A 17939-nucleotide genomic window follows, 5' to 3' on the forward strand; every position below is an offset into this window, starting at 1 on the left:
ACTCAGTTTTTAGGATCAAATGTTTTTATTTTGGAAAATTAAGAAATCGGAGACTGCTGTGGAAGTATAGGTTGTACTCTGAGGTCTGAGTGTCTATTTTGTTGTTTATCTTTTGGTTTTTCGAGACAGGGTTTCTCTGTGCAGCCCTGGCTGTCCTGGAACTCGATTTGTAAACCAGATTGGCTTTGAACTCCAGAGATCTGCCTGCTTCTGCCGCTTGAGTGCTGGGATTAAAGACATGCGCCACAACCACTGGGTTGAGGACTGAGCATTTTACAAAAGAGTGGAGCCCACGCCAATGCCCGAGCACATAACTGTGTGCATGAGGACTTTTTGGCTATCAGATTTTTCCATGCCTGCATCTGAATAAACTGGGCACAAATGAAAGCTAGAGAATGGTATAGAACTGGCCACTGTGTACAGAAGACTCAGAGCCACACTGCAGTCACCGTAGCAGTCACACCTCCAATCCTTAACTCACTAGAGATGGTGTGAGCTGTGTATGAGAAACGAACATCTATGAATCACAGAGATGGATACTATCTGACAAAGCACAGAATCTTAAAACACTCTATTATCACCTAAGAGGCATTCCAGCATAGTTTAATATTAAAAATTACTTCAGTAAATATTCAATTATTAAATTTAAACATAGGCTGAGAGACAGGAAAACTCCAGGATGTATTCTCCTGAGTCCAAATAATGTTACCAAACGCAAGACAAGACAACACACACTTTATTGAAGAATCAGCGTCAGTTGGTGCCATGCTTTTATTCAAATGAAAGGGGAACTAACCGTACCGGGAACGAGCAAGCCTGACAGCACGGATCATCTGCAGCGCTCAGGAGTGGACAGGAAGCACACCACACACTGCACATTGCCCAACAGTGTCCATGAGTCACATCAAAGAAGGGGACTTTGGCTTAAGCAGCCAAATAAAAACTACAATAGTTCTCCTAAAACAAAACAGAGAAACTGAGAGGAAAACTTTAGAAGTTGTGGTAAGTAGCAGAAGTTGACAGGCCACACTGGTTACCATGACAATGATTTGGCAAATTTAACTGAGTAGTTACCATGGCAATTTGACCTCCAACGATGAAAACACTTGTGTTTCGGTAAGGTTGATGGAAATCTTCAAACTTTATGGAATGGCATATTTTCATTTGTGTAATTTTAAAACATAATTTTAAAAAAAGCTGCACCATAATAAAAAATCTGCAGACTAAAGAAATATATCTGTATTCCTCTTGCATTAATAAAGTAAAATCTTAGACTGAGAGCAATGAGCTTTGTGGCAATATTCACATCACACCTTCAGACACTCGATATTCTGCTCAGGTGCTGAATGTGCAGATTAAGAACTAGACGGGAGAGTTCAGAGTTCTTTAGTTCTTTCAATGTCCTGCATCTGACTCCTCTTTACTCAGTACTCAGGTGACAGCAAGGAGACCGCTTTGATAGGGAAAGACCATGGTTAGTAATATAAAATGCTTATTAAATTCCTTTGTCTATAATTCACTTGGTTTTGATTAAGTTTGTTTATAACTTTTAAACTAATTTTATCCTAAGAATGTCTTTGTTTGCTCATTTCCTTCTACTTGTGATAAAAATTGGTGTCTGAAAGGTAAAATGTGAAATTCCCCATTTTTAATATTTATATATACACAGTATGTATACATTTAAAACATAGGCGTTACATATCCTGGTCTCGCGTGCAAGCAGTAGTTCACAAGAGTTTGAGCTACACATACAGTTTGCACAGGTATTGGAAAAAAATCTGTGAAAATTTTTTTACATTTTAACAAATATACATAAATATAAGAACATAAATTACAGTAAAATATTGACAGCATTTGAGAAAATGTTGAAAACCCAGATGCACTGATACCTAAAGGCTTTATAATAATAGAAAAGTACAGCTCAGGGGCTTCCCACTCCACTCTTCTTTTAAATAAGTAAATACATCACGTGAGACATGAGTTCCCTCGCTGAACAACTTAGAGAAATGTACATATTTCATCTCTATATCCCATGACAGAAAACAAACTACTCTCTCACTTATAAACAATGTCTTCCCCACTAGTGTACACAGTTGTCACAACACTGAAACATAAAAGGGCCACACAATCAATCATTCAAATCTTTTCCTGAGAATGAAGTTTTCCCAACTAACCCTCTGGTATACTTGGTAAAGAAGAAAGACTGTGTAGAGGAGATTTCAAGTGTGTCCTCAATCTAAGCTGTTCCACTGGAAAAGGATTAAAAGAAAAGCCAGTATAGTAAAATAATATGAAGCTACTTTCAAATCAAAATGTAGCCCTTTGTGCATGTTTAAAAATTCTAAACACCATTTCTCTATCCTGAGCTGCCCAGGAAGCCTTCCATCTTCACACCGAAAGGCAACACTCCCGTGCCACTCACTCCTGCCAGCATAAAGTGATGTACTTGAAATAGAAAGTGGTTTTGGTTGTTGGTAAAAGTACGATCGAATTTATTCTGAGTTGGCCAGAAGTGGTGTAAAAACCAGCACTGATTTAATCAGCAGCTTCTTACAGGATACTCCGGGTTAGCTCGTGTGGTCTGCAGGGAACCGAGTAGCAGCTTTTACACCTCCTTACTCAATAGAGAAATGCTAATACTTGTGTGAATAATAAATACAGAATGTAAATACTTAGACGGATTCTTGCAAACGCTGTAACACCATTAGAGCATGAGGGCTAGTGTAGAACGTAACACTAGTGTTTCTCTCAACATCATATGGAAGGTGCGAGTTACTTCTCAACGTGAACTTTAGAATAACCCCCAGGAGAACAGGGACGACAACAACAACAACAACAAAATCATTTAAGATGAGCACACATAGTACAGGGTTAAAGAATGTAACACGTAACTGTCATCTAGCCCCACCTCAAGCCTAGGGCCCACTGTGTCCATGAGATTCAGTGCTTCAAGTTCTCTAACACAGGCAGGCGAACCTGGGAACACACAAACCTCCGTTTGTGAATCAAAACGTTTCCTTCATCACGTGGACGTGTCACCTCGTAGGAATCTTCTGCACTCCAAATACTGTGTTTACACTCCAGCTCTTCACAACAACACAGTTAAGGTCCAGTTTTAATTGATAAAAATCTTGTTGGCAATTAGAAAGATTCTCTATAGGCAGGAAAGACGAAGTACAAATTTACCACAGAGGTTCTGAAGCAAGCCTCTCCTGCCTCCTATGCTTTAGTAGGTAAGAGTTTTTTGGGTGTCACTGGTCTTTTGGTCTGCCACAAGTGGCTATGAATGGTAATGGCATCCACACTAGCAGATAAGGTTTTAGCAGGTATGTGGCTAAACTGTTTTCTGTCAGAATTGTACTTGTAAAGCCCCTCAATCATCTTTTTAGTGATAGACTTAGGGCCTATCCCAGTCAGTTTATTGATTTCTTCAGTTTCTGGGCAGTAAGTATACAAAGACCTGAACTGGCAGCCTGAATCCCGGAACAAGATTAAGAAGTTGTTGGCATCTGACTTCTCCATTTCCTTTAGAACAGAAAACAAAAACAAGGTAACGATGAAGCCATGACATTTAACCGAATGTCTATGTACTTGTTAATATTTCCTTGGTTAAAACTTCCGACAGTCTAGAAGCAAACCCGTAGGTCGGTATATTGCAGTACCTGGGACTGCCCACACGTGCCAAGGGTGTGCCCTGCCACCACCCACCACCCACGCAGCTCAAAGTCTCTCTGTGGCTTTAACCAAACCTTTAGGTCTGGAACGGAGAGCAGAGTACACCATCTAATACCTACAAACATCACTTCAGACCCTTCTCGTGCTGCTCAAATTCTAGGAGCCTGTCACAATATTTCCCCTGTACCCACCCATAAAGAGGACTCCTGAAGTTTGGAAATGCTACAAAATTTAATTTTCATGAGGACATGCTTACCTCTAATATTTTTTTCTTCTGACCTTCATTTACTTTTCCAGCCAAACAGCAATGAGCTAATGCATTCTGTATTATGTGTTTATTGGATTTTGCGCTAGGTTCCTTGTAAAGCTTTGGTCCTGTAGGAAATGTTAACAACAGTTTAGAAATAATGTTTCTCAGATAGAAACACTGCCAACTATGCAAGTGAGAACCTCTGGACTTGAAGCTGCTCTGGGACCTCTTTTGTTTTCTAAGACAGATTCTCACTGTTGTAGCCTTGGCTGTCCTGGAACTCTGTAGCTAGACCAGGCTGGCCTCAAACTCACAGAGCTCTGCCTGCCTCTGCCTCCCAAGTGCTGGTATTAAAGGCCTGTGCCACCATGTCCAGCTCTTATGGTCTGGCTACACTCCAGCCACAGCATGGTTTTATTCACACAGGACACATTTGGAGGATGTTCTTTTTTTTTTTTTTTTTTTTTGGTTCTTTTTTTTTTCGGAGCTGGGGACCGAACCCAGGGCCTTGCGCTTCCTAGGTAAGCGCTCTACCACTGAGCTAAATCCCCAGCCCCTTGGAGGATGTTCTTGTGGCTTTCTGACGCTGTCCATGAAGGCAGTGTTAGAAATAAGAAATTGCTAATAATTGTTGCACTGTCTTCTTAATCTTCCCAGTCTGGCTAGATTACTTACTGGTGATCTTAAAGTATAAAGGGCCCAAGAGTAACTCTTAGTTTAGTTTTTTTGAGACAGTGACTCACTCTTCTAACTGTGCAGTCCAGGCTGGCCTCAAACTCATGGTCCCCCTCTGCTCTCAGCCTCCCAGTTAGAAGTCACCATACTTGGCTTTAGCTTGTAAGAAGGTAAGAAGGTAGTTGTTTTCCGTGCAAGCACAAGCATGTGAGAACCCACATATTTTTAAAAGAAGTATTGGTGAGGTGGAGACTGGCAAACCCTGTTTCAAAACACGCAGCTGGAGGTTGCAGCATGTGCCTGTGACACCAGTATTCAGAAAGCAGGCAGGCCAGAGAGGGGCGCGGGGAAACCCTGCCTCCAAATCCGAAAGGAGCGCTGCCGCACGCTGCCATACGAACAGGCTGTCTTCTGGCTCTGCGTGCACACGCAAAATGACGAAAACAGCTTTTTTCCAGGCTGTTAAGATTGCTCAACTTTACAGAGGCAGAGAGAGCAACATGGAAATACTGTCCAGTCTCACACTGCAGGCTGCCAGACTGGGGTTGGAGAGGTGGCACCAGCTGCTTGCTCTTCCACAGTACCCGGGGGGGGGTTTGATCCCCAGCTTCCCAGCACCCACGCCGTGGCGCATCACCATCTCTACCTCTAGTCCCAGAGGATCTGATGTCTTCCTGATACAGACACCAGGTATGCACGTGGGGAGCAGACATGCACATGGGCAAACACTCATGCACACGGGATAAATTTAACAAAGAGATAGATGCTGTCAGATAGACCATAGGAAGTTGTACCAAACAGCTAAAGAATAAAGAGGGGGAGGGGAAGCCAGAAAGTAAATACACAAACAGTTTCTAACTGCTTCTTGGCTACTGAGGGTGTGGTAAGGCTTCCAACTCTGCAAAACCGCAGGTACATGGGACCCCATCCTTTTCCTCCCTTGTCCTTCACCTCACACAGGTGCCCCGTCTCCTCACTCCTGCCTCTGCTCCGTGTCTTTAACTGTACTCTGACTTTCTAATCTCTGCTCTGGCTTTAGTCAGTGCTGCCCACCCACAGAGGCTGAAAGAGGAGCTGGAGGGAACAGGGACAGTGAGGATGGCACCTCCTAGATCTAATGCCCTTACCTGTAGGTTCCCTTGATAGTATTACTAGCATTATTATTTTGGTGGGGCTAGGAATTAAGCTCAGGCCCTCATGCAAATTAGGCAAAGGCTTCACCAGTAAGTTTTACTTTTATTTTTTTTAGGGAGAGTTATGAAGAACAGAAGCTCCTTCACGTAGTTATGAGGAACAATATTTTGTTGATGAAACTTCTCTAACATTTCTTTGAGCCCACATTACCACACAGAAGTGGCCAGTAATATGGGCAGATGGCATCTAAGTTACATCTTTAGCTCTGTTTAGAGCCTACTGTACTCAGGAGTCACTGCCCCTTCAGTGGGGCTGCAATGGGAAAGGCTCATGCCTCAGAGTGAGTGACCTTTCTTCCTGTACCATACGCTGGTGTTTGTGATGCAAGGGGAACCTGTAACAGCCGTGCCCCTCTCCGCCTGTTCTTGTTAGTGTGTTAAATTAGAATGCTCCCCTGAAATGTTCACGCAAACCTGTGTATTCTGTTCCAGAAGCCACTGAAGAGGTCGTGGATGCGTTTTCCCAGTCTTTCTCGCCATTCCGACTGCCACAGCGACTTGGAGATAAGAAGCCTTCTACAGACTCTGACCTAAATAATGAATATCTTACATTTTATGTCTCAGAAAAAAGAACCTTTGAGCTCCCGAGGAAGCATGTGATAGTATCAACTAAACCAACCTAGAGTTTTAAACACGAGAGAGTGCTAACACTGTGTCTTCTTTGTGCCTTCAGAGACACACTGTAAATATCCGCTGGAATGAACTGTTTCCATGCACAAACGGGCAACTAGCACAACAGAGTGGTGGGACAGTGACCAGGCTGAGTTCCTGGGCCCGGGAAGCACTCTTTTTTGATGTGGGTCTTTTAATTCAAGGTGACACTGACCTTTCATCTCTATATGCTGGAGAAATAGTACAAGGGTCCATATATTTGTGAGTTAGACACAAATGCTCCAAAATGTCATACTCAAAGCAAGCTACTTTGGGACTAATGTCACTGTCAACAGGAAGACAGATTATTTTCTCTATTATTTAATCACAGTCATATTAGCAACTATTTGCAGAAAAATACTACTGGTGTTTATAGCTTATAAAAGTATTAATGTTAATCCAATTCTAAAAGAGCACTGAAAAGCAAATAGGTAATTTATTATAATATCATCTATATCTAATAAAATTATAAGCTATATAATTGAGAACTATATATTATGTGTAATAATAACTATATATAGTGTGTGTGCATGTGCATACAATGTCATGCGGAAAGTTTGAGGACAACTTGAAGTCACCGTTTGGGTTCCGGCACTGAACTCAGCTCACCAGGCCTGGCAGCAAACACCGTTACCTACTAAGCTGTCTTGGCGGCCCCACCTCACATCATTTTAACAGAAAGTCTTCAATCAGCAAGGCTAAAATCTGTGATGCTTCACTTCTTATAAAATATAAAATAACTAAATAATTTTAATTATTTTTATATAATTGTAAGAACTGCATTCTTTCCTGTGAAAGACATTCAAGAAGCTCTGGGCTTACCTTGGTGTCCTCTTGCCTGAATGAACACTCTCGGTATCACCTGTGTTCAGCGATGCCAGAGAGAGGCTAGAGACTGAAAAAACACGGTAAATTCGTGATCCTGAACAAAAACAAAATTGGAAATGTAAAAAAAGAAACTAGAAAAGAGTCTGTTCATTAGCTAACACCAGCAGTGATAATTGGACTTTTGTTATTTCTTTTTTTTTCTTTACTCTGAATCCTAGAACACAGTATGTCCCATGCATATATCCACAACTTATGAATCAAGTTTTAGGCAACAATAAAACTAACTTGCTATTTCAAAAGTGAAGTGGTAACAGGAGACCTGATACCCTGATCAAGTCTTTTTCAAGAAAGAAACATATTTCGCAATATCTAATTCCTCTGTGCAAAATTAGCTTACAGTTTTCTTCCAGTGTTTTTTAGTTTTGATTTTCATTACACGAATTTTTGCCTGCATGTATGATATGTACTGCCTGTATCCTGGTGTCCACGAAGGCTAGAAGAGGGTGGTGCTGGAGCCCCTGGAATTATGAACTGCGGGTTGTGAACTACTGTGTGGGCTGGGACTTGTACCCTAGCCCTGCAGAGCAGCAAGTGCTCTTACCTTTGAGTTATCGCGCTAGTCCCAGCCATCTCTCCAGCACATCAGCCAGTACTGTATACCAGAGTCTCACCAAGCCAGGCTCATGCCTATAGCAGCCTCAGGACATGTAGTACTGGAGCAGAATGGCCAGCTGGAGGCCAGCCTGTGCTGAAGAGCAGGCACACAAGCCAAGCTTCACTGCCCAGTCAATTTTAGGTTACCCCCACTCCAGAATAATACAGAAGTTCTTGTTTAGTATTAGGGTGACAGGGATAAAATCTAGAGCCTCGAGGATATTAGGCAAGGCCTCTACTTTTTTATCTTTAGCTCTAACTGTAGAAATTCTTGGAAATTTTCCATGGTACTACATTAAATAAAATGGCTAAAAATTATGTATATTAAATTTTTCAAAAAATTCTAATTTTGGATTTTCGACTATTTGTATCTTAAAGGGGGGGACTTTTGAAATCTTGAGCTGATGTTCTTAACTGTCCAGATAGCAATGTGTAAGGAAAGAGCCAATGGCAGCGATCTTAGACCTCACGTGTAAAGTCCTGGATTAGGTCCTCTAGAACAGTGACAACAAAAGTACAGGTATGTTTCTTATACCTTCCATGCACATGACATTTATCCTCAATTTATGTTTTTAGAAAGTAGTTAATGCATCGGGGACATAGTGTAGCTGCTTGAACACTACTTGCCTATCAAGCACAAAGCCCTGGATTCAATTCCCAACACTACATTAGACAGGGAGTGGTAGTACACGCTTGAAACTCCAGCACTTACAGGGCAGAGGTAGGAGGATCAGTTAAACAGTGAGTCTGAGGTTGGCCTAAGCTGTATGAGACCTTGATAAGGGGGAAGGACGTTACATCTGCAGATTCACATTTAGCATTCACATTTGATCTACTGGATATATGCATGCACACACAATGCACCCAGATTAACTATAAATTTCCTTTGCTTATTTTGGTTTTCCAAATAAGACCATGCATCACCTCAAACTATCCAATTACCAAAGCACTGTCAAGTTAGTACAGCAAACCAAGCTGGTGTTTATGAACAGACCTCCTCAGAAACAACTGCTGTTACCTGGAGGGCCTTTGATTGGTGTTTTGGGAGATTCAATATGATCTCTGTGAATAGATTTTGGCCGCTGTTTTTTCTGTTTTGCCACCTGAGGCCGAGGCTTGATTACTGTGTCCATGTCCTCCATTAGCTTCAGCTGCTTTCGCCTCATGTACTCCTGCCTAATGAATTCTCTCCGTGCCCGCTCGTCCTCTTTCTTCTGACGTTCTTCCTCAGTTTTTCGCCTAAGAAACCAAAGAGCTGAATTGGCTATTTTGTACACCAAATGCAAATGACTCTGGAAGAGTTACATGTTTGATGGGAGGAAAGAACTTCAGAACCTTGGGGGAAAACATAGTTGGCTTAAAATATACTTGAGAAAATTGACAATTTTGGTCATTTTTCTGTGTTTGTGTGTGTTTCTCAGTGAAGTTATTTAAATTAGTGGCTTTTAAGCATTAGTATTAATTTTCAAAGTTACTACTCCTTTACCCTGACAAGCAAAATGAATAGTTTGAACTTCTAAAACCACCAAAAGTCAGCAATGGTCTGGTCTGGCTGTTTTTTATCCCCCCCCACCCCCTCCCCCCCCCACAAATTCCCGCAGAACCCTGCTGTTGAGCACGCTGTCCTAGGCGCCGTGCAGCTCTCGGCCGCGAGCGTCGAGCGTCGGCGCAGCGTCCTCACCTCGTCTCCTCTTTCCTATGCTCCATCTCCGCTTCCAGCTGCTGCTTCCGAAGCTGAGTTTCCTTCTCTCTCCTCAATCGCTTCTCCAACAGAGCTGCTCGTTTCACGGCCATGTCATTTTCTGCCTTTTGATCATCCTAAGGAGAAAGAGTAAACATTTAGATTCTAATATTTTCATTTACCAGAGCCACATCTTATAGTTACTATTAGACCTGAAAATCGAAACTAGTTATAACCGTACCACATGTGGACATGACACACAGAGTAAGAAGTCCTTGAACTTAATGGCCATCAAAAGAACAAAGAAAACAGGTGCGTTCTTTTTCTGCTTTAGCTTGAGTATGTGTGCACATGCATGCACAGTGCATGTGTGGAGGTCGGCGGGTAACTTGCAGGAGTCTGTTCTCTCCCTCCCCATGTGGATCTCAGGGACTGAACTCAGGTCTTCAGGCTTGTTGTTAACAGCCTTTACCTGGTGGGCCATTGTCAAGGCCTTAAGACAACTGTTTACAAAAATTACATCCTGTGCACTCGTGTGCCTGTGCACTCACGCCATGGCACCCATATGGAAGTCGGAAAACAACTTGCAAAAGCTGGTTCTCTTCCTCTACAATGTTGGTCCTGGGGATGAAACTTAAACTGTCAGCCTTGATAGCAAGTGTCCTCCCCACTGAATCATCTCACTGGCCCCCAAATACATTTGTTTTCATCCTAACAACCCAGAGTAGCAGAGTTTGGCCCCCGTTTTAAAAAACACATTTAAATTATAATGAAAAATCAGATAAAAAGCATTCCAAAACTTGGCACCAAATGTCATGTCACATAAATGGCACTAATGGTGCATGGGCTCGTCTCCAGTTTAGTTTTGGTGTTTTCAGCTGAGGTACTGACAGTGTGACTGCTGGGTCACTTGGAAGCAGAGGTAGGCATAATCTCCTTCTGAAGTTCTGCCATTCTCAGAGTTGGTGACGACCTATAGACCTCCTGGACTGACTGAGGGCAGCCAGTTCCCAGAACGCCTCTACAATGCAGTGCTTACAATCCAAGCAAGGAGCAAGTACTCATTCACTGTCTCAATGATTCCTTGAGGGTGCTTATGTTTTAGTGGCTAATACGTTTGCATTATGTGCTGTACATTACAGGTTTCCAATCACACAGGGAAGAAGGACTTTTGTCTCTTTTTCCCTGGGAGCCCAGAGACAGATTTCATGGTGAATGGAAAAAGTCTGAAGATACATCAAACCTGTCAACTTAAACACACATTTCTGGCTAGCTAACAAACCATACATAGTATATGCTATGCTTTGGGTAAAAAGAACCAGTGCCCCTGCGTGTTCACAGTGAGAAAGAAAAGAAAAACACAGTAACTATGGATTCCAAGTGCAATGTCCGAATACTCAGGACCCCACAGACACACAAGGTGGAGACAGTTAACTAAGCATGAACAGTCTTAGAGGAAACAGTTAAAGAACAGTCTAGAAGCTACGAGAAGAGTCTAGACAAGTAGGTCTAGGTTATTCTACCCGAATCCCTGAGTTGTGCTAAGGTTTGAACTTTATTAACACTTGCTCAGAATGCTGGAGGACATAGGCTCACTATTCAGAACCACATTGAATATGAAAGAGGTGTCTCCAGAGGAGCCAGTAGCATAAAGAACAGGATGGCATGAGTTGACGCTAGGGACCTACGTAAGAAATTATACCCATGTCCAGAGATAGGATCAACAGCGTGGGAAAGAATGCAGATATGGTGGTTTTCACTGAGGATGCTCCTGCCCCCAGTTTCCTTTCTGGGCAAGGAAAAATGCTAACAAAGGTCTCTGAACCTGCACATAAAACTTTGCTATGTGTTAGTAGTAGTCTATTAAAAAACAGTGCTTCTACATGGCTAACAAACATGACTGACATCCAAGTTTTTAAATGCTGAGATGCCTAAAGGATAAGCATCCTGAGATAAAGTTTAAAATAAATCACAACAAAACAAGCAAAACCCACTGTCTCCGAGGTCTCAGCTCGCTTGTTTGTTACCACTGCTGCAGCACACGTCGCCACCGAGTGGCTGCTCTGTGCACCTTTCCAAGTAAATCTACCCTGAGCATCTTTACCGGGCCCGAGGCAACAGTCGCTGAACCGAAGGGAAGCATGAACAGCACACGTTCTGACGGTGGAAAGCGTGCTCTTCCACATGGTGACCAGATAACAGAGAAGAAACGCTTTACTTACCATGAGGTTATTTATGGATAAAGCCTAAGGTGTTCACCATCAGGAAGTATGCTGCCCAGGCTCTGCCCCGTCTGGCTGAAGTACGGTTTAACTACTGAACTCTAAGAGCAATAGTAAGATTAAAACGGATGCTCCTAATCTGTACAGACACAGGGCTAGTGATCACCTGGTTTTAGTGCCTTACCAAGAACAAATCTGAAACATACATTCTAGTTATAGAAAAGCAAATGTGGTCCACGATGGAGAGCATGAGTACGGAACACCACAGCCCAGAGATCGTGTATACATCTTTTCTCCAACTGTTTTTAGAGGAGTTTTTTCAGGGGTGGACAATATAGCTATTGGCAGACCTCTGTTCAGTATGCAAAGCATTGGCTTTGGTTCCCAGAACTGCAGAAAAAGAGAAACTGTATCTCAATGATAACATCAAACTACTACACCCTTTTAAAAACATTTCACTGTAAAAGATCCTATCTGATAAGTCTGTAAAACTCAAGTTGATAAAAAATGTTCAGACCTTAACATATATTTAAATATGATACAATTTGAGTGTTTTATCCATTGGAAATAGGGCTTCAATAAAAGTGAGAACAGGAGTAGGGAACCATGTGATATAATTTAACTACACACATGCCATGACTATGGTGGAGGAGTGCAACTCTGAGTCCAAACTGGAACTCGACTGCAGGAACCAGCGTACCTAAGTACTTCTGTAGTCCAAAGCCTGGTCTGCCTAGAACCCTTTCAGGAATAATGGCTGACTGTAATGCCATTGTTACTGAAGAAGTAAATGTATCAACTTAAAAAACACGCAGGCACCCATCCTAAGAGGATGCTCAGAACTATGTCATTAGTATTACCTTAAAAAAGAAGCCACAGCATACTTTCTGGTCATCATCAAACTGTTCCTTGTCACTCTCTCCATCAAACTTTTCAACAGACACATCAGCCTTTTCAGGGGGTTTTAAATCTGACAGAGAAACTTCAATCAGATTGACATTTTTAGGAGCAGTAGGTGGGAAAACGGGCTTAGGCGGAGGATCTGTGGGTTGATTCAGTTGGTCCTCATTTGGTGTCACACACACAGTCTCTGTGATGGGCTGTGACAACACTTCAGACACTGTTGATTCAAGAGGTTTAACCTCCTTCTCCCCAGGATTATGGTCACAAGATTCCAAAGTCCCTTTGCACTCTGAAGGCTCCTTTTTAATCTCCTCTTTTGGTTTGGGCTCTTTTTGGGGCTCTCCATCATCACCAAAACATACGAACGACCGTGTCTGAATGGGAACCTGGCTCGGGGAAAACCTCCTTAGCCGAGGAAGACTATCCACAGACCGAGGAGGTGTCAAGGTTCGATTCAGAGGAGTTATTTTTAATTCATTTGGCCTTGGAGTCCTTTGATTTTTAACAGAAAAAGATGCACTCTTCCTGGTAGAAGACTGCGGAGACGGATGAGTGGGGCGTGGGGAGTCTGCTGAGAACGGTGCAGCAGCTGACGACAGGCCTGCCTGTCTAGGTTTAAAATCGCGGATCTGCTTCTGTGGAGAGGGCTGCGGAGGTGAGATCACCCAAGACTGCTGCTCTCTCATCTGCATTAACATCTCCTGCTGAAGGGACAAGCGCTGCATTTCCTGTTGTAGAAAGTGCAGGGATGAATTCAGCTTTTCGATGGACTTTGTGTACTCTAAAAGTTCTCCCTCATTTAAAGTCTCCTCTGAGGGACTTGTCAGGTTCCACTGCTTCTCGGGATCAACAGGCGTGCTTGGGGACTTTAGCCATTTGCCCTGAGGGTTCTCCATGCTTTCTTTTATGTCTGCTAAGGACTTGCTCCTCTGCCCGTCCATTTTCTGTGACTCCTTCTCTTTGGCTCGGTCAGTATATACTTTCTCGTCTTCTGCACCTGCTGCTTCCTCTCGGAGAGGAGAAATCCCATCCCCTTTCTTTTTCACAACAGTTAGGAACGCTGTCCTTCCCATTTTCTGCCTCTGTTTGGTAAAAGCAGCTTCCATTTTCTTTTTCTGGGCTTCTATAGCACGTCTCTTTTCCTCTAGCCTCATCCTAAGATGCACCATTTCAGACGCCAACAGCTGTGTAGTGTCCCGGCCTTGGGCAACACCCGATTCTTCTGGAATTTGAGCCCAAGAAACCATGTGAGGAATATTCAGCTCTGAGCCTTCCGGGGTAGTTTTCTGAGAACTGCTCCCACTACTCTTCCCATCAGTATGATTCAGCTTCCTGAACTTCTGCTCAGCGAAGCTGGTCATTTTCACCCCAGAGCTGGAGGAGGCGCTGCTCCCCGGCTGAGACTTGGTGCTGATGGTACTTGGGCAGGGACTCAGGGCCTCTCTGGGGTTGCTGGCTCTTATATCATAGTCCTGAAGAAATTTAGACGCATCATCCATGTCAGAGTCTAAGCTAACAGTATAATCTCTCAAGGAAGAGTCCTCGTCCATGGTTTCGGGAATGTCTTCTGAAGGAACGTGAATTCCAGTGTCGACTTCTGTAGTGTCAGTTATGGGACTCAAGGCGCCTTTTGGGTCAGTTATGTTATCAGGACTGGACTGGCTTAGCTTGATATTTGAATTCAGGAGACTCAGATCCTGACCGTGAAGAAAGAAGCCATTAGCAATCTGATCTGGCCGCGCTGTATGAGGAGGTTTTTCAGTATCATGGATTATCTGTAATGCTTCTTCAATGCTCGGAGTTTCAATCTGATTCCCAAACTCATCTAGAAGCACTCTATTTTGTAAAGCCCCGTTTGGGAGCTTGTGGTGAGTATTCTCATTAGAGTTCAGTTCATTTGTGCTGAGAGGCATGTAAGATTTGAGGTCCCCATGAGGGTCGACATGAAGTTCTTCTTCAATGCTTTCCTCTTCTCCTCCATTCACTGGCTTGAAGGACAGATTTTTCCTAATGTGTTTGGATGCCCGACTGTTGTTGAGCCCCTCATTACTAACAGAGCGGATGATTCCTCGGTTTGGAGTGGAGCTCTGGGCATTGTCTTCTTTATCGAAAGAAATATCAAATGAAACGCCATGTACAGATGTTCTAAAAAAGATGTGAAGACAAAATATTTAAGAAATTACAGGAAATAAACAATTTTAAAAATACCATTGAGCAGTTGTTTGGAAGTCTATGTTCTTCCTTCGCCTCTCGAAGCTTGCTGACCTCATGGTGGACTGGGCTGCTCCAGCACCCTTTGGTTTACCCCCTTCGACCTCTATTAATCCCCTGTGCTGCCCTTTTAGAGTTAGGTCCTAACTGAAATTGTGCTTTGGCGAGTTGACTAACTACAACAAAAAGGCAGAGTGAGATAAAACTGGCATTTTTTGGTAATGTGACCACACCAAGATAACTGTTTTTACCTTTTCTCTTTAGGCCATGTTCCTATGAAGCCATCAACATAAGACATAGATGAAGACCTTCTAATTCCTCCTTCAAATGCAAAAAAGGAAAACTCATTGAAACCATGTGTTTGACATATTTGAGAGTTCATTCGTGGCACTAAAAGGTAAAAGCTCAGTAGCGACAACACAAATAATTCCTTTTTTTTTAAAGTTTAAGGAAGCAGTATGTAATTTATAGCTAACACCTGACTAGCAAGAGAGGCTCTGAGTTTAATCTCTAGTAAACTACCTTCCTGCTAAATATAAGTATATACATATAAAGAATTTTATACTTTTTTACTTATTTATATATAGCATTCTACCTGCATGTACACCTGCAGGCCAGAAGAAGGTACCAGAATTCATTATAGATGGTTGTGAGCCACCATATAGTTGCTGGGAATTGAACTTAGGACCTCTTGAAGAGCAGACATTTTAATCTCTGAGCCCAAACAAACACATCCATTAAGTATAGTGGCACATGGCAGGAATACCAGTACTTGGGAGATTGGGGCAGGAGGATTAGTAGTCTAAGACTAGCTTGGGTACCACAAAGAGACCTCAAGAAAAATACAAACAGGGCCTGGTGGCACATCTCCATTAGCTAGACATGGTGGCACATGCCTGTATTCCCAGCACTTACAGAGCAAGACAGGAACATCAGAAGTTCATGGTCATCTCTGGGTACATAAGGAGTTTGAGGCCCGTCTGGGCCAGGTGAGACCTTGTCTCCAAAACAAAGCAAAAGCAGGCACAGGGACTAGGGACACAGCTCACAGTACTGCAGCAGGCACGAGTACCACAGCTGCCCAGCACGTGACACAGAGTTCTTGGGTTAGTCCACAAAGAAGGAAGAAAAGCTCGCATGGAGCTACAGATCATCTTCATGTATATAACAGACACTTTTCAGAAAAAAGACTACATATACATACTTATTCTCACTTATTTCCAAGTCAGCCTACTTAACATAGCATTCACCTCAACAGGCCTTTTCAAATACCTTACCTGAGACTGAAGAATGAGTTTGGGGACGTGTATATCTAAAAGGCAAATGATGAGACTGTAAATATAGCTCCTTCCCAACGTACCACATAATATATATAATACATTCTCTTCCTCTCTTTTCACCCCCACATACCTTTTTATAAACAATGAAAAATTAAAAAAACAAACAAACAAACAATAATTGGCAGTATTTTGGGGAAATTTAAATCTCCAAAAACTTCTGTCCAATAAAATCCCAGATGATCCTGACAGGCCTTTCAGTATATCGCATGTCTGTGGACCTTTCCTGCTCTGACATAACTCTGCCCTACAGTACTAGGTCCAAGGGAACTGACAAGTTTTCTCCTCAGTAATAGTGATAACTGGCCAGATCAAGATATACTTTTTGTCCTCCTTTTAAGTTCTAAGTCACCATGTTCCGCTGGTATCCAGTGGTGTTATATATCCCAGTTAATGGGAATCAGGGATAAGTGGCAGTGGCTTTAGCAGCTCATGCGACTCATGTCTCTCAGCTCAGACAAACAGAGTCTTAACAAACACAACCGCTGCAGACCTAGGGCACTCCCAATGCTGTCTGTGCCTTTACCACTTACGAGAGCTCAATCAACAAGCTTTTTCTAGAATGCAGCCACACTGTCCAAATCAAATGTTACCCAGATCTCTGATTCTTTCTCCCAATTCTGTGCAGCTTGTATTCTCAGTTTATCCGTACTCATGGTCAGGCCTATCAATGAACACACACAGTTCCCCAGCATGCCTGTGATGTCCTGCCTTCTGAGATACATTCCATAGCTACTCTTGCTTAGCTCTCTGACCAGAGAGGGTAATCCTGAATACTAGTAAACTGGTTATTAAAATGTGTTCATTCTTTTCTTCTTCCCCAAATAATGGCTATCATGATGTAAAGCTGGTTACTGTCTCATTTTCAAACTTGCACAGAGGATTTTGATGCTGGGATACTCCAGAGTCAAGCAGGAGCCAAATAGATGGGATGGGCCTGTCTTCTGCTGTGACCGCTTCCTTTTTACTCACGTGACCTTTACTTCAGGTATAGCAACATCTGTAGATGTGACCACATTATTCCCAGGGAGAGGAAAAATTAATCAAATCCTTTATCAAAAGTTCTACAAAGGACCTTGTGGAAGCTTAACAGACATTAGAGGGCCTGGGCGCCAAGGATGATAGTAGATAGGAACTCCTCAAGGGAGAAGACTTGGAATCTACCTGGTTATTGGGGTTCTCCTAGAAAAGAGAGAGAATAGCCTGGGGTATCTAAGTAAAGGATGAGTTTCCAAAGGACCTAAGCTTTATTTTTCCATGGGCAGAGAAGGGGAGGCTGTTCATTCAGGGTCCCCATCCTAATCATGACTGCATGATCCATTCTTAAAGCTTCCCTGTTCACTTTCAAATGGAAGGTCCACAGTACAGGAATGACGATCCAGAATACTGAGCATTTCCTAAACTTTCAAGGGAAGAAACTGAGTCAATCAAGAAAGCACCAGAGTAATTATATTTAGAGTTTCCCATAGGACAAAATAAACAGACACTCCTAGACTAGCTACCCCAACCCTTTCTTTTCTTCTTAGGTGCTGGAGGTCAAACTCAGGACCTTGTATGTGCTAAGGACTCACTCTGGAACTGAGTGATGTCCCCAGCTTGAGAGCAGTAGTCCTCCATAACTTAACCCTTCTGCACTGCATTGCAAGACAGGTTCCGAAT

The 17939-nt window shown here is 42.7% G+C and overlaps 1 protein-coding gene across 7 annotated transcripts in view; it reads right to left on the reverse strand.

The window, feature by feature from the left end:
* Positions 1-718: 718 nt before the first annotated feature.
* Positions 719-17939, reverse strand: part of Camsap2 (calmodulin regulated spectrin-associated protein family, member 2) — a 79349-nt gene continuing 62128 nt past the window's right edge. For 2 of the 7 annotated variants that reach the window (XM_063272200.1, XM_063272199.1), the window contains 10 exons: positions 16221-16255; positions 15195-15264; positions 12690-14877; positions 9608-9744; positions 8945-9165; positions 7267-7339; positions 6208-6323; positions 3932-4050; positions 3461-3525; positions 719-3154 (listed from right to left, as the gene is read on the reverse strand). In XM_063272200.1, coding sequence (XP_063128270.1) covers positions 3142-3154; positions 3461-3525; positions 3932-4050; positions 6208-6323; positions 7267-7339; positions 8945-9165; positions 9608-9744; positions 12690-14877; positions 15195-15264; positions 16221-16255 — 3037 coding nt within the window. In that variant the 3' untranslated portion in view covers positions 719-3141. Of the gene's footprint in view, positions 3526-3931; positions 4051-6207; positions 6324-7266; positions 7367-8944; positions 9166-9607; positions 9745-12689; positions 14878-15194; positions 15265-16220; positions 16256-17939 lie in introns of all 7 variants that reach the window. The other 5 variants (NM_001415803.1, NM_001134503.2, XM_039090610.2 and 2 more) reach the window with 3 other exon arrangements.

Source organism: Rattus norvegicus, chromosome 13 (assembly GCF_036323735.1).
Source record: "Rattus norvegicus strain BN/NHsdMcwi chromosome 13, GRCr8, whole genome shotgun sequence".
NCBI lineage: Eukaryota > Metazoa > Chordata > Mammalia > Rodentia > Muridae > Rattus > Rattus norvegicus.